The sequence below is a fragment of the Anolis sagrei genome, chromosome 3, assembly GCF_037176765.1.
Source record: "Anolis sagrei isolate rAnoSag1 chromosome 3, rAnoSag1.mat, whole genome shotgun sequence".
In the NCBI taxonomy this organism is placed as follows: Eukaryota; Metazoa; Chordata; class Lepidosauria; order Squamata; family Dactyloidae; genus Anolis; species Anolis sagrei.
The window spans coordinates 223,018,993-223,045,977 of record NC_090023.1 but is presented as its reverse complement, the minus strand read 5'-3'; the positions used below and the strand labels follow the sequence as shown (position 1 = coordinate 223,045,977).

At 39.9% G+C, this 26,985-nt stretch overlaps 1 protein-coding gene across 3 annotated transcripts in view; it reads left to right on the top strand.

Moving 5' to 3' along the window:
* The window catches only part of DGKG (diacylglycerol kinase gamma), a 186,073-nt gene that overhangs the window by 140,697 nt on the left and 18,391 nt on the right, over positions 1-26,985 (top strand). For all 3 annotated transcript variants that reach the window (XM_067465916.1, XM_060768046.2, XM_067465915.1), the window contains 2 exons: positions 12,516-12,606; positions 22,475-22,676. In XM_067465916.1, coding sequence (XP_067322017.1) covers positions 12,516-12,606; positions 22,475-22,676 — 293 coding nt within the window. The remainder of the gene's footprint in view (positions 1-12,515; positions 12,607-22,474; positions 22,677-26,985) is intronic.

The following is a 26,985-nucleotide window of genomic DNA, read 5'->3' as shown; positions in this document are numbered from 1 at the left end:
TAGGAAGCTGGAGCTGACAGATGAAAGCTCACCCATATCACAGGTTTGAACCACCAACCTTCAGGTCAGCAGTTCAGCCAACACCTATTAACCTATTGTGCCACCACGGCTCCTTTTATGAGCAATAAACAAGGAAAAGATGAAACTACTGTTTGCCCCTCATGTCCATAGGTACTCAGTCAACCATGGCTTGACAATATTTGGGGGAAAATTCCAAAAAGCAACCTTGATTTGGTTGTCCGCTGAGCATTATGCTGTAAATAACCCTGTCCTGTTGTAGCCTCTTGCCATTTCATATTTGTTGGTCTCTCTTCTGCACTTGTTTCAGTCTTTACCATTTCATACAAGGGACATCATTTTACTACACCATTGTATGTAATGGCGCATGCGCATCCTCAGATTTTGGGTTTAGGCGGGGTCATGGAGCAAACCCCATCAGATATTAGTTGTTGTATCTCAAAAATATGGAATCTTTAGCCTCTGGTCATTTTCTGCATTAAGCATGACTTGAAGCCTTCACTTTGCAATAATTCAGACATAGGATCTTTAAAATGAAAAAGAGCAGAGCAATATTGGGATTTGGCTGATATAGGGAGACAATGGAAGAATTTAACTCAGTCTGGAGAAGAGAAAATTGAGGGTGAGGTAGAAGCATAGGTGATCACCCTTCCAACACCTAAAGGTCTGCTACATAGAAGAGGGCAAATACTTGTTCTGTCCCAAGGACAGTGCTAGTTCTGTTAGATTTAAATAATCAGAGAATTAATTTTAATTGAATAGAAGAGATATGTCTTGATGGCAAAAGCAGTGGGACTATGGAAGTGATTACTGAGGGTGCAGTTCTCTCTTATTCTTCTAACAACCCTTAGAGATGCTCTGATTCAAGATTTCCTGCACTAAACTAGGATGGTCCACTTCTAGGATTCAATGGCATTCCTGAATTGTGCTACAGGTCAAACCTTTGAAATGCTGAGTATATTCAGCAAATCAGTGTATTAAAACATGTTAATAGCTTTGACATTTTTAAAAAAAGTAACTTGAAAAAGTTGTTACTAGTTTTTCACTGGCCAAAGTTCATATTTAATCTGCCCTTCCCCATGACCCCCTGCCATTGCTTAATACACATTTCTGCATCCCCTTTCTTCCTCATTGGCTTACTTCCTTTTCCCATCACATTTCCTCAGTATAAATCCTACATTTTCCAGAAATTTACAGTTCATTGTATCGTAAAAAATAAATAACAAAAGTTTAAGGGCACCCAGCATCGTGTGATTTCGTCTGCATGTAGACTGGATATCCTTGGTGAGGAAATGTGTTTGCTTAGTACACATATCCTTGCCAAGAGCAGGCTTATGCTGCAAGAAAAGCTCACAGATGGGTACATTTCCATTTAATATTCATGGCAAAAATATGCTATTTTGATTTGGCACATACTGCAATTTCTTGGAAGCTGAAGAACAGGTAGCATCCTTGTGGAAAGAAGTATTGTGGAACAAAATAGCAATTACACATCCATGCACCTGTGCACATTTTAGACCCATGCTGCCCTCTCCCTCTGTCTCTCTTTTTGGAGAGCCATCCAATCTACAACTGAACTTACTGTTTACCTTGTTGTGCCTTCCCACCTCTTACTTGTGGCCTGTTCTGGTTAACCATGGATTTCCTGTCCATCACCCATGGATATTCATGCCCTGCCTAATGTGTACACAGTGTTGGTTTAGGAATACACAGCTCTGGGGAAAGATGGCAGATTACACATGGCATAGAGAGAAAGGATTTAACCAATCTTTTCAATAAGTGTTCCTGGTGAATGTGGGCTTCTTTGCAAGTTTTCAATGGAATCCTGAGGAAAGAAAATGTAGCTTGGTAGTGGAATACCTGCTTTGTATACAGGTGGTACCAGCTGCCAATGCTGAGAAAGGGTCCCTGCCCAGTTGAAGTGAGAAAATTGGACCATTAAATGGGTGGACTGGCTTGGTAGAAGGCAAGGTTTCCCTAAAAACAATTCAGCCATCAAAATAACTCTTTGCCTACATTCCTCAGCTTTGTGTGTAACATGCATTCTGTGTTTAGGCAAAACATCAATAGTAAGAAATAACATACCCTCAGAAAAAGTGCTTGGAAAAGTTCCCTCAAGATTCCTTGAATTTTTTCAATTGTAGTCCAACTGTAGTAACTTCCCCAAACTCTATCCGAAGACCTCAGAATGTCCTTCATTGGAAGACAATTCTGTGGCAGATGCTCAACAGTTCCTTGGCAGAAGGGTGCAATAATTCAGTGAGAAATGTTCTCTGCATGTAGACAGATTCAAAGACACTGTGTTACAGAAATGGTCTATCTGGCCCAGTGCCCTGTCTCTGATGAGGGCAAGGTCTGGGCAAGTTCAGAGGAACTGCATAAAGCAAGTGCTGAAAGATCTGCATTAACTTTTAAACCGCCGTGGAAAGCCTCTGTGGATTAAAGTTAAAACCCATACACCTGTTGAAAGCAGTATTGTACATTACTTCAGGCACAGGTTCTTCCAAGTGAATTTATAAACAGAGCTATATGGAGGGTTGGTAGATAGCATCTCAGAGAGATCTTGAGGCTTAAGCCTTGTGCACTAGTTTCAACTTTGCAAATGCACTTTGTGGCCACTGAAAAGAACTGGACCTTCAGGCACAGTTGAATCCAAAGGCCCTTCCACACAGCTCTCTATCCCAGAATATCAAGGCAGAAAATCCTACAATATCTGCTTTGAAATGGGTGATTTATGATGAGCACCGCCCCCCAGAGTCGGACTCGACTAGACTTAATGTCAAGGAGAAATCTTTACCTATGTATTTGGTAGTTGTATGAAGACATTGAATTTTTGCCTTTTTGTGACTGGAATCCTCCCTGAGTCCCTTCAGAGAGATAAGGCAGAATGTAAATAAAGTTTTTTTCTTAAATTATAATGTAGTAATAACTTTATTTTTGTATCCCACCTCCATCTCCCCAGAGGGACTAGGGCGGCTTACATGTGGACAATCCCGATCGACATAGTTAAAATATAACACACTAAAATACATTAACAACAGCATAAAATAGAATAAAACAGCAACATAACAGAATATAAGAGCAACCATCGAACCAACAACCAATGAACCTGAAATAATAATCGGTTTCTGGGCACGGGTGGGTGGACTAGTGCAAATCCATTTTGAGGATAGGACTGATGGATAAAGTGCATAATTGTTATTATTGTTATAAAGTTTTATTATAATGTTCAAGAGAAAGTTTGGGGCACTGTCAGGAGTGTAAATATGTGTGTATGTGGGGGGGGGGGGTATTATCTTCTCCCAAGAATTCTGCTCTTCTAACATGTTCCTTCATTCTCCAGATTTCTTGCTTTGTGGTTACTTAAAATCTCAGGGAAGTCATTCTGATGTAGTGATTTCAGTGTCGGTCAAACTTCAGGAGATATGAGCTTAAATCCACATTCAGCCATAGAAACCCACAGAATGACCTTGGTTAAGTCATACAAGTCTCAAGGAAAGGCAATTGCAAACCTCTAAATAAATCTCACCCAGAAAAATTTTAGGGTCACTATCAGTTGCAGTCACTGTGGAGGCACATGAAAACAACCAAAGTTTGCATTTAGAAATACAGCTCAGGCATCCAAAGAAAAGACAGTCAAATTCAGAGTATGTGAACACCTCAAATACAAGAGTTCTAAGTGGGAACAATTTGCAGTGTCCCACTCTGCAATGCTAGAAATTTAAGGACTAAGGAAAAATTGCATTTGGGGGTAGAATTCTTACGAGGCAATGCTTCATCTCCACCTCCCTAGCTACGCCCTGGACATTGTCCAGAAAGGCGCACAACACCTCAAGGCTTCCTTATTTAGTTCTAGAGATGTATTTTTTTTACACCTACAGGTGGCCGGAAACAGAACAGCTGCTCTCTCTGTCTTTATAGCATTACACCAGTCTTGAAACCTTTGAAAGGTTTCTGGGGGTCTGACTGAGAATTTTGGTACTAGGAATGAAGTTCAGAAGCAAAGGCACTTCCTGTGTAAACAAGCTCTATTAGGTTACCATGATCCTTGGGCTTCTCCTGGAGTCATCTTAGGCCAAAGAAAGGGCATCCGATGTGCCATTTTTAAAAAGGAGAGAAATATATATGGCTTTTCTAATCTTGGAATAAGCAAGGCAGCTCAAGTATATTTTCTAACTATTTGAGTGTTAACTCCAGAGACTCCATCTGCTTTTGGGGAGCTCTCTTCCAAAAAATAATTTCCCCAAACTTTGGGAAGGATTCTCCTTATCCCCCATCCTATCAGCCTTAAATCTCAAATACTTAAAGGCAACGTATCCTTCAAATGCAGTCACAGCCAATATAGCAAACTGCCCAGAGTATGGAAAATTCATTTTTTGTAAGGATAAAGATTGCTATCTGACAAAGAGTGATAAAATCGTGCCCTTTCCCAAGCCAAAGTGCAAAATATCCTGATCAGCCACATTATTTCAGAACACCAGTCTGAAAAAAAATCTCATAAGTATTACTTATATACCATCCAACTGTTCTTATTTGTCATGAACAGTCCCAATTAACTCTGCCATCCCACTTTTAAGTGGCTTTTAAAATGTCCTAATTTCTGTCCTCCTCCTCCTCCTTCTTCTTCTTCTTCTTCTTCTTCTTCTTATTATTATTATTATTATTATTATTATTTCCTTTCACCATCTCCACAGAGGGACTCAAGGCAGCTTGCGCATGGCACCGAGTACCAAAAACAGAACATACGATAAAACACAATTCAAAAATACATCTATACATATTGAATAACAAACTTAAAAACTCAATTAAAACAGCACTCATCAACCAGTGGCGGTAAGCTACTGTAAGCATGGCCAGGCTGTAAACAATCGGGCAGGGAGTGGGATAAGTGCAAAGCTGTAACCATAGGATGAGGGCATGAGATAAAATGCAAGGCTGCATAACAATTGCAAAGATCAGATAGTGACTAGGCATTCTCAAAGGCTTGTTTGAACAGCCAAGCCTTCAGGCCCCTATGGAAGGCAGACAGTATGAGGCTTGCCTAATCTCCCTGGGGAGGGTGTTCCAAAGCCAGAGGCCCACCACCAAGAAGGCCCTCTCCCTCGTCCCCACCAATTGCACTTGTGACGGTGGTGGGACCGAAAGGAGGGCCTCCTCTACAGATCTTAGAGCCCACTCTAGTTCATCTTTGCCCTTAGATTGCTGCAAACCATGTTCAAAGTGTATAAGTAGTGTGCACCAGATTAACTTAGCAGGAGGGAAATCAGAGGAAGGAGTGAAGATTTAACCCTTCCAAGTATGATTAGACAAAACCAAACTGATGCAGCTCATCTTAGCTACTGTGTTTTTTTTCATTAATACCATTTGCCATCTTGACTACACTTTGAGGTTGCTCTGTCACCGGTGTCCTGGTTTTCATCTATAAAATGTTGGAAAGTATGCACTCTCACTCCTTTCTAGTAAATATGCAAAAAGAACAATGTAAATAACTGTCAAATTGTTGTCTGAGATGGATACCATATGATGGAGCCTGCTCCATATAGTACTGTGATATTCAAGAGGAGCAAGGCTCAGAGAGAGTGAGTCTGAAGTCCTTTTTTAAGGTTCCCCCTGCCACAGATGAAGAAGACTGAAGGGCTAGATCTTTGTGATTACACTTTGCCGTTGACAATTGTTAAGTCTCTGTGTGCTGAGCAAGACCTGTTGTGTGGGTGATGCGGACAGCAATTTGCAAGGGTTATCAGTCAAGTAGGCAGGAAGGAGTAGGCATTGTTCGACTTCTCACTGATAAGCTGAAGAGCTCTGGTCAAGAGATCCAAAGCCGCTTAGAGACCAAGCTGATCACACATTCTGATACACAGATACTTCATTTTTCATGTAAAAAATACATGGCACAAGGGCTAGGCTTTGAATGCTGTGTTGTTCTGTTTTAAGGTTTTCTAAGAGTCTGTAAATAGTCTTTTAATATCTTTAAATATTTTTAATTAATTATTTTACTTATATTTTTATTGTTTTTAAATCTTATAATTGTACTTCTATTTTGCATTTGTTTTTAGCTTGTATCTTTTAAAATACATTGTTAGCTGCCTTGAGCCCTGTTATAAGGAGAAAAATAGGATACTATACAAATAAGAATATTTGTGTGTGTGTGTGTGTGTCAAAAGCAACTTGAGAAACTGCATGTCGCTTCTGGTGTGAGAGAATTGGCCGTCTGCAAGGATATTGCCCAGGGGATGCTCGGATGTTTTAACATCCTTGTGGGAGTCTTCTCACATGTCCCCATATGAGAAGCTGGAGCTGACAGATGGGAGCTCACCTCACTCCCCGGATTCGAACCACCGACCTTTTGGTCAGCGGTCCTGCTGGCACAAGAGTTTAACCCATTACATCACCAATAAAAATAATGTGAGCCTCCTTATATGTAGATACATTGACGTTTGTTGACGTTTGTTCATTTCTAAACAGTAGTAGGCCTTCCATTTTCACAGGGGTTAGGATACAGGATCCTTGTGAAAGTGAGAAAACCACAAATTAAAAAAAAGCTTAATCCCGAAAGTTAAACCCACAAAAGCGGAGGCCCAAGTAGGCATTTTTCTATAAGCCCTCTCCAAAAATACATGGCTTTGGAGAAGTTGCCATATTGTAACTGTGTTGCAAAATGGGAAAAGGATAAACCCTGTGGTGCTGGTGGCCTGGATCTTGATCATGCAAATTTCATTGACTCTAAAGAGAGCACATTTCTGGAGCATGTCACATGATTGTGAAAAATATACATGAAATGTTTTGGATAATCTAAAGTACAAACAGAGCTTCTGGGAAACAGGGCTGGGATGGCATCATACAGCGGTGTAAATTCAGGCCATCCCCACCCTTCCATACATTGCTCCTCCACTTATTTCCCCAAATCTTTCTAAAAAATAATACCTTCTAAAAATACAAACAAACAGAGAAAGACACTCCTCATACAGATGTATAGAAATAAAGCATTACAAAAATCTCTAAAGTTGTTTTCTCTAAGTGGCAGTACAAAATTTGAGCACATTTTGTTCATATGTGCACATGTTCATCATGCAGTTTTTGAACCTCTGACGACAACTCTAGCAATGTCAGGATGAGGCACATCGCTGGGTGAAAATAAACACTGCCTGACGTGTGTGTTTGCATTTAGTAAATCAACCTGTCTTCTCAGTCTTGTCTTTCTCAACTGAACGTAGGCGAGTTTCTCATCCATCCCAAGCCTCTTTGCATTTTACCATTTCTCTCCTGTTTGTTTCTGGAACTATGTCAAGGTAGTCACCCTCATTTGGAGATTTAAAGTGAATAGTGGTCCAATTTGAAACCCTTAAAAAATTAGGCATCGCACTGAGTAAAGCTTGTCAGCCAGTCCCACTAGAATAACAGAAAATCATTAAATGTTCTGTTTTTCTATCTCTGTTATTCTAAGTCCTGAAGTTTAAAATGCTTATACAGCTTAGATCAATGTAAAAGTAAAGGTAAAGGTTTCCCCTGACATTAAATCTAGTCATTTCCAACTCTGGGGCATGGTGCTCATCTCCATTTCTAAGCCAAAGAGCCGCCATTGTCCACAGACACCTCCAAGGTCATGTGGCCAGCATGACTGCATGGAGCGCCCTAACCTTCCTGCAGTAGTAGTACCTATTGATTTACTCACATGTCCAAGGCTGGCATGACTTCATGGAGCATCATTACCTTCCCGCCGGAGTGGTACCTATTGACCACTAACATTTGCATGTTTTTGAACTGCTAGGTTAGCAGAAACTGGATCTAATGGCAGGAGCTCACCCCATTCCCTGGATTCGAACCACCAACCTTTTGGTCAGCCAGTTCAGCAGCTCAGCGGTTTAACCCACTGCACCACCAGAGGGCCCTTAGATCAATGTAAAATAACAACAAATCACAACTCAGACTTTACTGTGCACATGATTACATGACATTTTAATATACGCAGTCATATGCAGAAGTTATTTCAAATGGATTATCGCCACCATTCTCTTTCCTTGGTTAGAACAAGTAGTAGGTTCAGGTAAATGCATAAAACAGACTAAATAGAAATAAACCCAATGGTTCATGCAAAGATATTTTTCACTTTAAAGGAGTTTTTGGAAAAGAAACCCTTATTTATATCTGTCAGACATCAGGTTGAGGAAGGCAGGTTCAAAGCATCTGCAGCCATTTCAGCATTTGGTTTTTTTAAAAGTACTAAACGAGTTTTCTCCCATTTTTAGCACCTGCATGCAGAGGAAGGTGTTTTAAATAAAAGATAGATGAGAAAGTTTTAGCCCACTCTCATTCCATTTGGATTGGAGGCGTATGTGTTCCTACTTTAAAATAAAAGCACAATACATACTGAATTTATCCTGTAATTTGGGAAGAAGGATGCACAGCTTTCTCTTTTGCCACTGATAAAATAATAGTAGAGTTGGAGCAGAGATCTAGGATCCTTCTTAATCTGAAATAGGTTCCTGTTACATAAACCTGACAATATTTTGCATCCCCCATCCTTACCTGAAAAGCAGAGTGCTGAAGAAAATGAGGCAATGCTTTCCTATGTTTGGCACAAATACAACCCTATTAATCCATCTTCTGTACTGAGCATCTTCTTTCAAGATCAATAGCTTTGTCCTGCTGGGTCATATCGCTGGGTCATATTGAGTTGAGTCAAGTTCATTACAGTCTACAATCCAGCCAATGTGTTATCAAAGGCTTTCATGACTGGAATCACTGGGTTGCTGTGACTTTTCCAGGCTGAATGGCCATGTTCAGAAGCATTCTCGACTCATATTTCACCCACGTCTATGGCAGGCATCCTCAGAGGTTGTGAGGTCTGTTAGGCTGTTAGGAATTACGAGTGTTGGAAGACCTCACAACCTCTGAGGATGCCTGCCATAGACGTGGGTGAAACATCAGGAGAGAATGCTTCTGGAACATGGCCATACAGCCTGGAAAACTCACACCAACCCAATCCAGCCAATGTTCATAGTTAATTTGGTAGCTGTTCTGGTCAAGACCATCCTGTTTTCTTCCCTGGGTATTAGAACAATAATTCAGCAAGCAGTCAGAGTTACTGTGCTCTTCGATCTTTATTGAGTTTTGTGCTAGTGACTTGAGTCCCTCTCCCCAGGTTCAAATTATCCCCATGACATTCAGCAAGTACCTTTTCTTAGTATAAGAAATATGTTTCCTACTATTCTGTAGCTAGGTGCAAAGCGTGTTTCTCTTTCCTCTATGTAGTGCTGAATATTTGGAGACTTCATGGTGGAGGTACAAATCAATATATTTATAGCGAGGAGGCCTGACCATGATCTGTCTCTCCAAATGTTAGCCCAGAAAGATGCAGCAATCAGGAGTGCCTCTTACCCCATTTCAGCTGATACACCAGCTGTGCCCCTTCCTAGAATTAGAAGCTCTAAAGAAGGTAATGCTCAGGAGTAAGCTCAAGGATGCAGTGCTACTTTGTTCCAAGTTCAGAAACTCCAATTAGCTCAAAATATGGGTCCAGGTTAGCAACAGGATTGCCTTCTCGTGTAAAAGCTACCCCAGATACTGAGGTCCTCTGGGGGTGGCCCCTCCAACCAGCCAAAACATAAATGATAACCGTCACCTTTTCATTGGCCGCCCCAAGACTGTGGAATGACCTGCTGGAAGAGCTTGAACAACTAAATAACCTGTCAGAATTCAAGACACAACTGAAGACCTATGCCTTCCAACAGGCCTACCCTGTCAATTTTAAACTGTGATTTTAACCTGCATTTTATTAGTGTTAGTGTTGGTCTTGTATATACTGTATTTTTGTATGTTCATTTTTATCATGTTGTGTTTTATCTGTCCATTTCAACTTTGTTGTACCCCACAAGAAGAGGCAGATAACAAATAAATTTAGTATTATTATTACTACTACTACCACTACGGAAACATAGTGTTACAATTATGTAGTATGAAATTACCCTTGGTTTAAGTAAATTATTGTTGGGTCAGTTATAGAAAAGATTAAGGAAGGACTTCATAAACCAATGTTTCCATGCCCTAACATTTGGGAACATATACACCCCACATTTTAGAGTTATAATCTTGGCTTATGTCATTCTTACATACAAGAATGAATGATTTCAACTTTTTCCCCTACTAGATGAGATTACACATCTTTCCATGATTTGCTCTTCAGGACTTGGGGAGGGGCAAAAGATATATATATTTGAGCTGAAATCTTTTGCTCTAGATAATACTTTTTTTTTTTGCTTTAAAAAAACAGGTCTTTGGTTGCAAATACTAACTTTAGGGGAGGCGTGAATACAAAAAAATCATAAAGTCAACCATTTTTTCAAAGGAATATCTTAATGTGTTGAGACACCCTTTGTCATCAAGGATGAGAACATTTGAGAGTATTCTTTATGTTCTTTTGTGCAGATCCACATGTACAGGTGCACACATTTTGTCACGTGGAAATATTCATGTTATTTGTAGTTTGGCCAAAAGCAAGAATTTACCCAAACAGCGCTGAGTTCCAAACAACTTTGAATTAGTAACTTTGAGCAATTTCCTAGAGATTAGACATCTCCCTCTGGGCCTTCCTGATTATTAGTGCTTAGCATGATAATTGTACAGTTATTGCCAATTTGCGCGTGCTGCCTAGATGGGCATTCCCTGAGGTTATGCTTCTGTTTTTAAAGCATTACATGCGCTATATATTTTTGTGTCCAGCAATATATGCCTAATAACCTGACTTTTGTGGTTTTCCCAGAATCTAGGATCTTCATTCTGTTTTGAATTTTGACAAAATCAGTTCTGTTTCAAAGTAAATAGAATAATAAAACAATTTGCTTGTGTTAACTGAGTCAACTTTAACTTGTGGTGATCATAGGAATGAATGACCTCCAAATCACTCTATCAACAGCCCTGCTCACGTCTAGTCAACTCAAGGCCGTGACTTCCTTGATTGCGTCAATCCATCTAAAATGCACTCTCCCCCTTTTCCTTCTGATTTCCCTCTTACCAGGCATAATTGTCTTTTTCTAGTGAATCATATCTTTTCATAGATAAACTCTTTAATGATTAAAAGGCAGGGATGGACAATAATATTTTAGGTTGAGGTCAAAATGAACATGGTATCATGTGAGCCATTTTTTCTGGCTTTAGGCAAAGTATGACCCTTCCGATGTTGCTGTACTGCAACTCTCAGCATTCTTTATCATTGATTATGTTGACTGGGACATTTGGGGACTGGCAACATCTATGAGCCCACATTTTTCTTAGCTCTGTTGAATAGGGAGCAGGGTTGCCAGGTCAGTAGTAAGCCAGATCTTGAGATTTCAAAGCTCAAACCTGTTATTGGAGTGGATCCTGTTACAAGGGTGGTGTTACACATGACTGCCTTTGTGACATCATTAAGAATAATGCTTTAATCATCAATAACAGTTACTCAAAGTATTCTACTTCAAAAAAAATTGCAAACCTAAGAAATGAGAAAATATGTACATATACACTTTTCAATGATCTTGCCCAGAGATTCCTCTCTTTTATTGTCCTGGGTCACAGAGAAAAGGGGATAAGCCCTGGGATGTAGGAACTCTATTAGGAAAGATGTTCCTGGAATCATAGCTTAGTAACTTAGGAGCAAAAGTGACAAATGTCCCCACTACCACTACAACAGTTACTAGCATCTTGTCCACTAGGGTCAAGGCTGGGGATGTGGGCAGTAACAAGAGGCCTCCATTGGTTGGTGGCTCTGGGGCAAACATCCCTTTACATCCTATGGCACCTATGCTCCTGAGTCCATATAGTATTCTTCCTTTCAATTCATTCTTTTCATTAAAAAAAAATCAGTTCTTCTATGTGCAAGACATGCCTACTACTACAGAATGAGAAAGATTATCCACTCTTTTCAGATAGCAAACACCATATGGCTCTCCAAGAACAACCATTCCTTTCCATGCAAACAGATTTAATTATTCTCTCATCCTTATTTTACCTTATTCCTGGAAGTTAATGCATTCCCCATCACAAATGTCACTGTACACACTGATATCTGAGTGGGTGTCACTTCCCCACACCCACCATCTATTAGGTTTGAAATTTATTTATTGTGTTTGAGTTGGGATTTGCAGCTCTATTATGCAAGTGCTGATATGTAGAATTTCACATATACTGGTCATCTGCAGAAGCTCTTCCAGTTTCTTTGGAACCATTGTACTTAGAGAATATTTTGAAAATGCCTGCTTTGGTCTGGTTTAGAGTTGATCTGATTTTCCACCCAGATTATCTTACATTCACACATATCTATATAGTGATTTCAATATGTATATATGCATGGTTTCATCAAATTAATTGATGGATACCAAAGAAGACCTTCCCTGGTGGCAATTATTTAGTAGCAATCTACATGGAAGAGCTACAGATGTTGTTTGAAATGGCACCGTATATGCAGACTATAAAGTACATGCCTCATATAATGCCCAACCTCTCTTTCTTCTCTGCATCAGAATGAAGAATAAGCTGTGGTATTTTGAATTTGGCACAACAGAAACCTTTTCCGCCACCTGCAAGAAGCTCCATGATTATGTAGAAATCGAGGTGAGTTCTTCAGAATCCTTAAGCTGTTGTTGCTCCTGGGAACTGAGGGTCATAATTATTTGGTTTGTAGCAGCAATTGGAAGAAACATACATTTCATTAAGTCCAACATTCCCTTTCAGTGCAGTATCTGCAATTCAGCATTCAATAGGAATGAGGACTGTACATGCTTAATGGCTATGGAATGCTAATTTGAGTATTGCAGTCAGGCAAGTAGATAGAAAACTAGGTGGCAGGGGAAATCGAATGGCATATTCCAAACAGAAATAATCCACCTTGGAAACATTTTGGCACAAGTTATTTCAGGCAATCCTCCAAAGCACAGCAGGATATATTTTGTACTATATAAAACTAAAATATGCATAATGGAGTTGGTTATTGTGCAATTACAGTACAAGCTTTAATCTCAAACACAGCTATCTCTTGAAAAAATAGATGAGGGAAAAATAAACATATTTTAAAAGGCTGCTGTTTCCTTTGATATTCTTTTGATCAAAGGGAAGTAATAGTACCACTTTATTCTGCATTAGCCAAACCTCAACCAGAAGACTATGGAGTATTTCTGGTGACCACCATTCAAAAAGGATATTGATTAGCTGAATGGTGTTCCAAGTAGGGCAACCAAGGTGGTACAAGGTGTTGACATCAAGCCCTGTGAGGAATGTCTTAAGGAATGTCTTAAGGAACGGAACATGTTTACTTTCAAGAAGAGAAATCAAAAGCTGGTATGGTAGCCAGATTTTAATACCTGATGCCATGTAGAAGAGTGCAACTCAAAGTGAACTCATGCTAATTCTCAAGAAAAAATCCTAGACACTTTCCTAGCTGCCAAGAGCTCCTGACTGCAAGAATAAGGGAAGAGTAGAAAGAACTAGAACTTGGTGAAATTTCTTTTGAGGTCTTTAACAGCCAGAACTCTTCCAGGCCAGCATGAAACTTGAAGCTGTAGTTCTGAGAAACAAAATTTCTAAACACATTGAAAGTGACAGTGCATTTTTCCTCCCTCCCCCTCTTCCAAGCTGTTTTGTTACATCAGCAGTTCTTAACCCAGGGTCTGCAGACCACCAGTGCACTGCAAGGACAAAAATCTGGTCAGCAAGCCTCCTTCCTCTTTATTTTATTTTATTTCCGCTCCTTATGCACCACCTGCCACTCCTTCCCTGTCACTTAGAATGGCATATGTTTTGTATCAGAAACTAGAGCTGATGTGGTCTATCCAATGCAATTTTCTGAATCAGCACCCCAAACCAAATCTAAAGTTGACCAAAAATTGATTCGTAATCCTTTTGGTACTAATGTTGGTGAGTGGTCTCTGGTCAAGTGGTCCCTGGTCAAAGTGGTCCTTGTTTAAGTAGTCCATGGTCAAAAAAAGGGTTGAAAACCACTGTGTTAGAAGAAGCCACATTGAAGGAGCAAGTCAGAAGAAAACGTTGTACCCAACGTTGCCTGATGGGTCACAGCCATAGGCCACTTCCTTTTTCTCTTGGGGTTTATGACTTCCACTTCTTCATGAAAACAATTGTCGTGTCATTGCTAATTAGAGCTGGCACATGATCGTGCTTCTCTGGCCCTCAATTAGAGATATGAGCAAGTCTTCAGATTAAATCACATTCAAATATATACACCAGTGAACAATCCGTCGCCTGTTGCTTTTCATTGTTTGCATGTAAACAGAAGCTTTCATTTTTCCACAAAGAGATGGAAGCTCCTGCTGCCAGTCTTTTTAGTGACATCCTTGTCCCTCATGACATCATGAGATGCTCTGGGCACGCAAGGGAGGTTGGCCGGCTTACAGTGGAGAAAGCTTCAGTCTGCATACAGATATTGACAGCCGAGTGAGTCTGTGAAAGGACAAGCAACCATGCAGAGTGAGGCTTTTAAAAGTTTAAACACATCTTTGATGGACATCCTTTGAGTGTGTTTTTTCAGCACTGGCATCTGAGTGCTTGTCATCTCTGAAGTCAGTTATTCTTTCCACCTTACAGCTGCAATTTAATGCCTGACGCACACATGTACGGTTGTGCGTATGTGTATTTGTGTCTAAAAGCTCTGTGCTTCACAAAGCCATCTTTGGCTGTATAAAAACTACTTAATGAGAGAAGGATGTGCAAGTGACTTGCTAATCGTTGCTCAAATTTATTATCATTTTTCAAGCTCTTTAAAATATATTTGAGCTCTCATGAACTGTGTGTTTTCCGTGAACTTCCCTTTATTCACCATCAGCAGGGAGGCTAACAATTCGTGATTTGTTCATTAAAATTACAATAGAAAATTTGCGCATTGGTCTTAGAGACTATGTCCTGGCTATTGGGTATTTTGCAAATGAGGCAAGTATAATGAGGGATTCAATTAAAAATGGATGATCATGAGAGAGCTCTAATCCAATGGCAGAAGTATTACTAGTTACAGTGACTTCAGGGACATAAACTAAGCAATATGTTTGAAAGCACATCTGTTTGTCCCGAGCTTAGTGGAATTCCAGTTCAGATGAGGAAGTATTGCTGTTTAATATCTGCATCTGTTGCAGCTGTTAAAAGAGAGACAAGGTTTGGAAGAGAAAAACTGATGGATACAAAGTGAAAAAATGTTAAAGTAAAATGCCCATAGAGACACACAAATTAGCTTAAGTGTGTAAGGGGACTTTGTTGGTCCATTCTATTGGCAGTTCCTAGAAAAAATATTCTGGGACCATAGCTCTGAGTCTACCACTGAGCATGGTTCTTGGAGTTACAGTTAATGTAACAGCTTGCAGTTAAATGAGTAACTTATTTTGGCCCAACTTTTCCAAAACTGATGGAAATATCATTTGACCATGCTCCAATGATCAGAATGGACCCCCTTTTTCCCCCATGAAGCGGATGCTCAGTAAAGGAGATTGGGGTGAACAATAATGTCAAAATGTTCAAGTAGTTATTATGGATATGAAAGAGTTACAGTTAGACCTAACCTATTTTACCAGATTGCATGGGGAGAAGGAGGCTCATTCTGCCAAACACAGATTCATGCTGTTTCCATCTGGTTTGCAGTGGTTGGGTCAGGAGAAGTTAGTTGATTATGTAGGATTTGGGCCAGTAATTTTAACTTTCCTAAGTTCTTACTCATGGAACTGTTTCTGAAGATAATCCTGAATCAACTGAAGTGCATTCTCTACCTAGAATCTTCTAGCAACTATTATCCTACTCCTTTAGTTACATGATGTTTATAAAGCAGAGATACAGAGATTTCCCTGTTTCTCGGGAGATTTTTTTCCATTGTCCCACTGTTCTTAAAATTTAGGGAGAGGCAATGTTGGTTTGGCTTGGTCTTTATGTGAACACTGCTATTACCTCCTACGTTCTGCACGCCCAGTCCTTCTATAAAATAAAGGCAGTCAAAAATGGTAGATGTCCTTTTTTCCATACAACAACAGCTGAGATTGCATTCAGTTTGTGAATCATGACATTCTTACTTCCTTTTCACCTTTGCTTGCTCTTAGAGAGGTTCACCTTCTTTTTATAGTTTTCTCCCCAACTTGGGACATATTGTATGTATGTTGCTATTTCATTTCATGGCACTTTGTAGGCTCCAAGGTCATTCTGAATGGTCTTAAGCAAATCTTATGATCTGAGCAAAACTGTGAAGTTAATGGGATAGTACTACCACCAATTGCAAGTGGGAAATGGCATAACTTTAACACTTCTCCATGCTAGAAACATCTGCATATAAAAAACAAAAAATGTTCTACTCTGTCTTTTTCCCTGATAAGCTGGTTTTCTGTAGATAGGAATTTCTGCTGTTGAGATGTAATGGCTGTTTTAGGATTATTTAGTCCGATTTTTAAAAATTCAATGATTTGAGTGCAAGAACAGTTCTACCACTTTGCCAGCTGTTGGTACCAAGCTTCAAGAATGAACAAGAGAAAACATCACAAGGTCTTCAACAGCCAATTTAGATAGGTAACCCTGAGAGGCTGAAGAGACAGTCGTGGCAGCTGGGAATTTAAAAGTTGGTTGTTGTTTATTATCATCTTATAGCAACTATTAACAAGAAACTTCCAGGAATCTCAGTCACTTAGCAAACAACTTGGCTCTCAGGTTTGACAACAGAAGTCAGACTTTTCTCCATTGTGCTCTCACAGTCTTACTAATGAGTGCCACCCAATTTCTGGAATTTCCCCCAAATATATATATTTTAATACTTGAAACACCAAACCTCATATTCATGCATAGAGTTGGCTGCCTTCTATCTGAAAGTCCAAACTCTACTAATTCTTTAAGAACAACTAATCAGTTTTGACATTCACTGAATCCAGTTTCTATCATTTGCCAAAACTCATGAAACAACAACTAGAGAAATGATAAGAGACCAATTATTTAGCAAATGCTTTTGGCTAATGCCTGCAAGTGGGAAGAAAGACTTTTAATTCATGTTTTGGACATTAGTGCCCTATGATCTGCACAGTCCAACCCCCTGCAATGGCAGGATGAAACTCAGTCCCCCACCCCACCCCCACCCCCGGTGTGAGGCACTAGGCGAAAATTAATTTCTTTAGAGTGAAGAGAAAATAAAATAGTACCCAAAGAGATAAGCCAGACACTATAAAGCCATATCTTCAGGAATAGTTTAGATATAAGAAAATCATGGAAATTACCAATTTCAGTTGGTATGAGGTGTGTGCAATACTTTTTCCTTACAACTGGTACCTTTGATTCTACTTTTGGATTGCTTCTCTAAGGTCCTGTCTGAGCCAAACAGCCAGAGTTGCAAAATACAAAGCTGCCTTTCAATATACTGGGCTGCCTTTAAAGATTTTGTTTTCTGCAGTGCAAGAAAACAGCCTTTTCAAACTCATCTTTTTTCAGAGGTGTGGGACCACCACTCCTACCATTCCCAGCATGCTTGTGCTGTTTGGGGATGGTGGAAGCTGTCAACCCAAATCTCTGGAAGGCACCGGGTTGGAAGAGGCCACTCTAAGGTTTCATTCCTAAGAACTTGAAGTCAGATGTGAAATACACAAACAGTACATTGTGCCAGAAACATTTAGCATCATTTGTGATGCTCACAAATGATGCTAAATGGGTTCACGAGGACTTATCTCCAGAACCTGCTTTCAGTTCAGTTCAAAGATCTAGTCATAGAAATTAATATAAAGTAATATTCTTTTACATCAGTTGTCATAATCACACTGTGTGCATCTAGGATGATTAAAAGGTGTTCTCCTTCACTTGGTGCTACTTTCACATAAGCTACTGTGTTGGTACACTTGGAATTCTTCTGAAATATTGCAATACACATTGATGATGGTGGTGGTGGTGTTCCTGGAATTAATGTAGTAGCAAGACAAGACCAGATCTTGGAAAAGTTCCTTTTTTGGACTACAGATTCCTTAATCCTACAACCAGCTTTACCCTGGTAGTGTTGGCTAGGCAATTTGGAAGCCATAATCCAGAAATATATTTTCTCAGGCTCCGAGAAATGCTGTGCAATACACATTCAGCAGTAAAGATGATGATCAGTTACCCAGAAGAACATTATATATCTTGCTGTATTGCCAACACATATTCTGCACTGTGTGGTAAAAATAAATAATAATACTTTATTTCTATACCGCCCTCTTTCCCCAAGGGGACTCAGTGTGGTTTACACATAAGAAGGCAGACATTCAGTGCCTAAGTGAATACAAAACATAACAAAAACATATCAAAATATATGACAGAGCACAATAATAACAGTGAATTTACCATGAAGGATTAAGCATTGAGATAAAAATATAACAGAATAGTCAGTAAGACATAATTAACTAAAACATAAATACACATTACAACAAATACCTCAAAACAGTTTAAAACACAGTTACGGTACATTAAAAATGGCTGAAGCCGGTATTCCTTTAAGATGTATCGTGGCAGCCATTTAGTGCAAATGGAATTGGCCAGCATCTTGGTAGTGCCCCCAAGATGAAATGGAAAAGAAGAAAATGACCCCAATACATTGTTTGAATGTTTGTTGAAATTAATGGTCCTCATTTCCCACTGCTGAACCTTTTTGTATATATATGTTCAAGAGATAGCAGTTTCAGGGCTGCAAAGTGTTAATCGGAAGCATTTTGACCTGAAAGTTGCAGTTTTCCCTCCCTCTAGCCCCAGGCATCTGTCATGACGAGCACAGAGAAATGGCAGTTTTGTTTTGGAAATTGGCATCGGTTACGGTATAGACTCCTGGAAATAACGTTGGTTTTTTTTCCCCCAGCTGCAAATGTCTACTTCCACTCTCGCTGCCAAGTCCCAACAGCCCGTCAGCTGCCCCTTCTCAAAGAGCCCATTGTACCACACTGGCACAGAGACAAAGCAGGGTTAAAGAGAAAAACACACTCACCGCTGCCCATTGGATGTTCATTCCTGGGCTGTGTGGAGATGTGGCATCTGTATTGCATTTTGCAGCCTGCCAAACCTTGGTTTATCCAGCCAGCACAGAGGAGATTCAATTGTGATGTGCCCCAAAAAGCAACAGAACTGAAAAGAGTTTTGCATGTTGGCAACTGTCATTCCTTCTGGACTGAAGCAGCATCCATGCCCTGTTTGCTATTTATCTACTTTGTATTCAGGCCAGAATAATTTTTCCTCCAAATGAAGTCTTCTGCTGACATATTGCAATGCTTCTTTAGAAATGACCAGTTTTGCAAGTGCCATTGCAGCAAATTTCTGCTTGTGCAGATCACAAATTGGCTCAGCAACTATAGCAGGGCACTTTTCCCCAGAAGCATCGCTCACCACTGGGGCAGGAACATGTGACTTTCCAGATGTTGCACTACATCAGCTCCCAGAAGCCACAACTCACATGGCCAACATTAAGGCAATATGGGAATTGTAGTCTGAAGCATCTGAAATACTAAAGAATCCTTTCCCATGGATTAAGTGCCCCAAGAGAGATTTTCTGGAGAAGGTGTGAGAAAGAATACATCTGCACAACGAATACATATAACACTTTTAAGTGCCACAGTGTCTTGCAAAGGAACATGAAACTATAATTTGGTGAAAAAGAGAGCCAGCTCTCTCTCCTCTAACTGTAACTCCAAAAATTAATTGGAAGGAGGTGGGCATTGAACATCCAGGAACAATTAAGGTAACATCTAGATGACATATAAAACAATTTTTTCTGCTGCTGCTCTCAATTGTCATTCACCACTTTCCATGTTTAATTGGCTTCCCTAGTGATAGAAAATTATACGGCTGTGTTTTACATTGTCAAAAATGAAACAAGATCTTAGGTCCATGTTTCATTGGTCACTGGACAGGGATAATGGCAGTCCCTCCTTTACATACTTTTGAAGTTACTTTTTATATGTAACTAGTTCTGTCTTCTCGAGTCCCTGGTGGTGTAGCGGGTTAAACCACTGAGCTGCTGAACTTGCTGTCAGTTCGAATCCGGGCAGCAGATTCGATGAGCACCAAAGGAGATGAGCACCAAAGGGTTTAATTGGCATATGTTGGCAAGCCAGACCTCTGAGCTAGAAGCAGCAAGAAATACAACTTCTGGCTTTGGTTTTGTTTGCAAAGTGCTTCTGTCAACCTAGCAGTTCAAAAACATGCAAATGTGAGCAGATTAATAGTTACCGCCTTGGCGGGAAGGTAATGGTGCTCCATGAGGTCATGCTGGTGTCTACAGACAACACCAGCTCTTCAGCTTAGAAATGGAGATGAGCACCACCCCTCAGAGTCCGACACAACTATATTTAATGTCAAGGGGAAACTTTACCTTAGTTCTGTCTTCAGGGCCATTTTCCAATATCACTAAAGTTGTCTTACATTCTGTGATTTAACAGTTCAGTTATTTTTAGATTATTTTTATACCTTTGAGATACACATTTGATTTATTTACCTTGTTACTGCTTTAGAACAATGTACTCAAAGTGGTGGCCCCTGGACTTTTCTAAAATTCTTGAGACATTGGCCACCAATCCCTGGTGAGTTTCCAGAAAAGAAAGGGGCAACTGCAGTCAGTGGATACAATATTGTACTGGTTCCTGGCAAATTGGGCAAAAATCATTGCTGCTCCCTCACATCAAATAGTCTGAGAAGTATTGCTCTAAACAAGGAATATCCAGCCTTTTGGCATCCCAGGGCCACATCAAAAGAAGAATTGTCTTGGGCCACACATAAAATATGGGAACATGAACAATAGCTGATGAGCAAAACAAAAAAGGAGATCCATGCATAATTTTCATGATATCCTCCATCACAGATAATCAAAAAAAATGTGCATAATAATCCTAATTGTATGCCACCCTGTTTGTCGAGAGGTCTTCTGGCTGAACTGTTTGCAATTATAACACAAACTGTAAATAATACCCTGATATTTGTAGATGTAGCATACTCTGATTATTACATTCCATTCCATTGTCATCTTCAAAGTTTGTACTCAAGAACTGCACATGAGTTACAACCCTCCTCCAAAAAACCCCTTAATGTTTAAGGTAAATTTATGGTTTTATCTTGGGCTGTATTTATACGGGTCCTGGATTGCATGTGGCCCATAGACCGCTGGTTGGACAAGCCTGCTCGAAACCAATATTTGTATATTATTTCCTTCATACATACACCACACACACACAGTTTTAAGTGCCATTTGATTTGCATTCTTTGAGAAACTTGTTCTTCAGAAGCAGAATACTATATTTTAAAAGCATCCCTTTAATCATACTTTTCAAGGTACTTTTTGGTACGCTGTTTTTAGGAATTGTTGCTAGACATATTCTCATGCTTTTATTCCACAGGTCATTTTAAAAACTTATCCTATGTGTATGTTCATTTTGTTGCTGTCTTTATATGTGTTCAGGTTACAATTTCAGTTACTTTGGGTCAACAAGAAAGAGTTATTTTGAAACTGGATCTATAGCAGTTACTCACTGCTTTCTGAGTATTGGGACTACAACTATAATTATTCTTGATGCCAGTCTTAGTCATTTCATTCTTTCCTCTGAGGATGAGTACACAGCACTTCTGGAAGGCAGAAAAATATATCATTATGAAAGCCGCTTTCCTTGTCCAAAGGGTTTAATTGACATCTGTTGGCAAGCCAGACCTCTGAGCAAGAAGCAGCAAGAAATACAACTTCTGGCTTTGGTTTTGTTTGCAAAGTGCTTCTCAGAATGGAGAAGACAAACAGAACAAAGCTGAACTGAGACTAGACAGGTCTAGAGGGAATTCTGATATTCAGTCCAAGGTGACATTCCCCTAACTTACATCCTTTAGATTTCTCAGACTGCAGCTCCTATCACCCCCAACCAAGTTGGTCTTGGGAAAGTGGCGTACTTCTTGTTGATATTATTGCAGCCATTCTTTCAGAATACAACATGCTTTGTAAGGCATGGGATGCATTTGCATTGTAGAATGAAGGCACTTTAACTTTTGCGTGTGTGTCAGGAGCGACTTGAGAAATTGCAAGGAACTTCTGGTGTGAGAGAATTAACTGTCTGCAAGGAAGCTGGAGCTGACAGATGGGAGCTCACCCCGCTCCCTAGATTCTAACTGCTGACCTTTTAGTCTGCTGTCCTGTCAGCACAAGAGTTTAACCCATTGCGCCACTGGGGGTTCCTACCACTTTAATTGTCATGACTGAATGCATTAGAATCATAGAAGCTGTAGTTTCACAATGTTTTTAGCCTTCTCTGTCAAAGAGTATTGGAACCTCACAAATCCACAAATCCCGGGGCTCCATAACATTAATCCATGGCAGTAATCCTTGATGGCATCAGAGACATTCATTCTTGCTGTGATGCATCAGTTGTGATGATGCTTTCTGAGTAGAAAGACAAAACAAAATAGTATATTAATAAAGATGCTGCGTGTCTCAGAATGCTTTTCTTTCTTTGTCTCTCTCCATACCTGACAGTGTGACGGAACAGTTCTGGATCTGAGTAGCACTTCTTTGGAAGGCATTGCTGTGCTCAACATCCCCAGTATGTACGGAGGTTCCAATCTCTGGGGAGAAACCAAGAAGCAACGTAGCCTTAACCGGATGAGCAAGAAAGTGCCAGAGAAATTACAGACTTCAGTAGTTATAGATGCCAAGGAGCTCAAATTCTGTGTTCAAGGTGAGTCTGTTTGGTGTTGTGGTGGGAATAGAATGACCAAGTGAGAACTTACAAAGGAACTTCCAAACAGGCCCTATATCCCAGGATCTGATCCCAGGTTTTCTCCTCTAAACTAGATTATATAAATCCTCTAAACTAGATTATATAAATCCGCATTGCCAGAAAACCTGGGATTAGATCCTGGGATAAGAAGCCTGTCTGGAAGGATAAAAAATGTTGGCAACACTACTTACTCCCTTAGAATGGAAGTTACCATTTTGTTGTTTATTTGTTTAATCGCTTCTGACTCTTTGTGACCTCACGGACCAGCCCACACCAGAGCTCCCTGTCGGTGGGCCGTCACCACCCCCAGCTCCTTCAAGGTCAAGCCAGTCACTTCTCCTTCAAGATCAAGGAGAACATACATCCATCTAGCCCTTGGTTGACCTCTCTTCCTTTTTCCTTCCATTTTCTCCATCACCATGATCTTCTCCAAGCTTTGCTGTCTTCTCAGGGAGTTGCCAATCTTCCTCCTATTAAGACACATCTCTGTAGGATGGAGTTTCTCTTTCTGAGTCCTTTCTCATATAGATAACAATGATATTTTGAAATTTATTTCCTATGACCTAGTTTCAGTTTTTTTTTTCTTGCCAAACTTACCTTTGCTCATGGGCAATAACATTTTAAAAAGAGAAAGCCACAGAGAATGTAGCCTTTTGTAATACTTCCTTTTGAAACTGGTCATGACAAAAAGAGGTTACAAAATGGTAGGTAAAACACTACAGCAATAGAAAAAAAAAGTTTTCCCCTCAACATTTCACAGACTTAAACCAGGACATCTGTAGCCATTAAATATCAGAATGTGTCCAAGATGGCAAAAAATATTAATAAATCAAAAGTTATTTGAATTACACAAAAACTAGAAATCCTGCTGCTGTTTGCTTTTACTTAAGCCTACTGGTAATGGCAAGTGGGAATTTGAATCTCAGTGGATCATTCAAATCGCCACACCATGAAATGGAGCAGAACTTAGACATGTATAAACGTTTGGACTATAATTCCAATAGCACTTGCCCACCTCCACCCCCAGCAAATGTAACACTGGTCACACTGGATGGAGGATAGGGTAGTAGTCCTAAAAAGAAGCTTTTCCAAGTTCTGATCTGCATCCAGTCTGGGAAATAAATCCTTAGGGAAATAGAAAAACTGGTGTTTCTCAAAATTTGGAAAGTAGTTCAAGTGCTCCAATTAAGTTTCAAAACTAAGCTGCAAGTGATGTACAGAACTATACTTACATAGTGACACAGCACTCAAAGACCATAGTTAACAGATCTAACTAACCCAGGCATGGGCAAACTTCAGTCTTCCAGGTGTTTTGGACTTCAGCTCCCACAATTCCTAACAGCCTATCGGCCATTAGGAATTGTGGCAATTGAAGTCCAAAACACCCGGAGGGCCAAAGTTTTCCCATACCTGAGCTAACCCTGTAATACAGTAGAAAGAAGTGTGTGTGACTTGTCTTGACTCATTTTAGTCTGCTATGTAGGCAACCTTTCGACAGTGTGCTCTGGATTATGTATCCGGGTTAATCAGTGCTCTGATAGTTGGATGGATGGACTGCATGTGAAAATGTGATATCTCTTGGATGCTTTCCACTACTAATATTCTGTATTGTGATTAGTCATCCTTTCACATCTTTTGGATGAATGCATGGGTTTCAAAGTAATGATCTCAGTAACACACGGCCACACCTCAGATCGCGATTTTGGAGAGGGCACTTATTGGAAATAAGTTTATCTTTAACCTGATTTTCATTAGAGGTTGCATCTCTAATTCCCCTCTATCCAGCCCAGTCTCCTATGAGTCTGAGGCTTTCCAGAAAATGGATCTTGTCAGTTAATTAAATATTAAAGGACTTTAATGCTGCTGGCACAGCAGGACAAGACTGCTAGAAAGGCAACTCTTTGCTACGAAGAGAACTCAATCAGAGCCATGAGTCATGCTGCTAGATTCTCCGAAATGCTCTCTAGGTGAGAGAGGGCCTGTGTGAATACAAGACAGGGGCCTATCTGTGTCTATGTGGGAGAAAGTGGAAAGCATTGAAAAGGAGCTTGGCATAGCAGGCGTTACTTAAGCCTGGCAGAATGACTAATAAAGAGGACGCTTTTAATACAGCTCCAGGCTACAACACAAGCAGGAGAAAGGAAGTTGCAGAGGTGGTGGTGATGAAACAGCGCACTCACTCTCACTCACTCCCCCCTCCCCCAATATTCCATTGTGACTAATGCAAGAGACTTTCTGAATGGAGAGGAGGGAAGGAAAATCAAAGAAGCTGCAAGGTGTCCTGGTATTTACAGGATAATCCTCAAAACAAGCCTTCAGGCAAACTTCTCCATTTGGAACACTGGGTCATACATTTCCAAACCTCTTCTTCCAAGTGTTTCCTGAGTTTTGGGGAAAAGATGTTTGAGGTGCAGCTTTAAAGTTAGAGGCTGACCGCAAAAGGCCTACAAGCTGTCTTCAACACAGCCAGACTTCTACAAAAGCTTACTAATGTATTTTCATTAGTTCATACCCTTCACACCCTTCGTTTGGTATGGGCAGTACTGGGTAATTCTTTGGCATCCCACCTTTTCATTACTTTTAAAATGGCCTACTTTCTCTCCACTCCTCTCACTTCCCCCTTTGTACTAAGCTCACTTCAGTTGCTGCTAAGGTTAGAATTCAGTAAACTTGTGGCAATGGGAGGGAGGGAGAATCTTGTCTTTCTCTATTGACTCAAGCCAAAGCAAACTGCTACAGCCTCACTTAGTTCGTACATTTTTCCTCATTAATAACTTTTACCAATTTGACCATAATCTAAGGTTTCATTTGTGAATTGATGGAAAGTACATTGGTTTTATTTCTACCCTTCCATTCTTTCAATTAGTTCAAAATAAAATAGACAACATACACACCCTAGTTTATCCTCACACCAACTCATGAAGACTGAGAAAGCATGTATAGTCTAAGCTCATGCTATGAGTTACATGCCCCACAATGAAGACTTGAAGTTGTGTCTTTCCAAAACGCTAACCACTTACTTCACCAGATTAGTTCAAACCCACTTGTTTGTTTGTTTTCTAGAATAAGGATCAGACTTATGTGACCTTCTAGATGTAGAGTTCCAACTCCCAATATTCCTCTCTATTGCCTATTGTAGTGAGGGATGCCGGTTGTTGCACTTCAACGCCTACTGGCCACATAATTCCCAACCTGTGCTAAAATGATTGGTTCATAGTTACATTATATGAACTTTTCCCATTTGCTCCTTGTCAGTGCCTTAACAACTAGCTACGAGCAACCTAAGGACTTGGTTTGCATGCCAGGTGTCTCAATCTGTCAGTGGCTGCATTTTGAAGCAGCTGCTTCCACAATGCAGATGATGGGTATTAATTTGATCTAGTCTTGAGACATCTAAAGATTCTACTTTTTAGTTGACCATATCCATGGATTCTGCATCTGTGGATTCCACCATCCATGATTTGAAAATATTCAAAATAATTCCAAAAAGCAAAACTTTGATTTTGTCATCCTATATAATGGACATCATTGTGTGTAATGGGACTCGAACATCCATAGATTTTGGTATCCAGGGAGTGGGGTGGGGGTGAGAGCTGAATCCAAACAGCAGTGGATACTAAGGTCCCACTGTATGTGATCATCTATCAACCTGATCTTCTGTTAGCTTGTTCTGTTATCCAACAATAAGGTAATCCATTGTATTGACAAGGTTTTGAGGCTGAGTTGCAAGCTGCTCTGATCTATAAGCTAATTATGTTCCTTTAATCCTTATAGAAGAGGAAGAGGTAGAGCCACACAGGAGACAAACATACTGACTCCAGCATTTAGAGGTGTCCCCATGTATCAGAGGTGGAACAGATTTGTCTCATAGATTCTCCAAAGCAAATAAATGAAGGGATAATATGAGGCCATCAATACTGATTTCTCAAAGCCTTCTGAGCCAGACTAAGCTTTGAGGGATTGCTGGTTTGGTGCAACACAGAAGAGAAATTGAACTAAGCTTTAAGGCTGCAATACAGTCTGGGCACAAATATAGTGGAGTCTCGCTTATCCACCATAAATGGCCTAGCAGAATGTTGGATAAGTGGAAATGTTGGATAATAAGGAGGGATTAAGGAAAAGCCTATTAAATTACATTATGATTTAACAAATTAAGCATCAAAACTTCATGTTTTATAACAAAATGATAGAAAAAGCAGTTCAATAAACCATAAAGTTATGTCGTAATTACTGTATTTACTAATTTAGCACCAAAACATGCAATGTA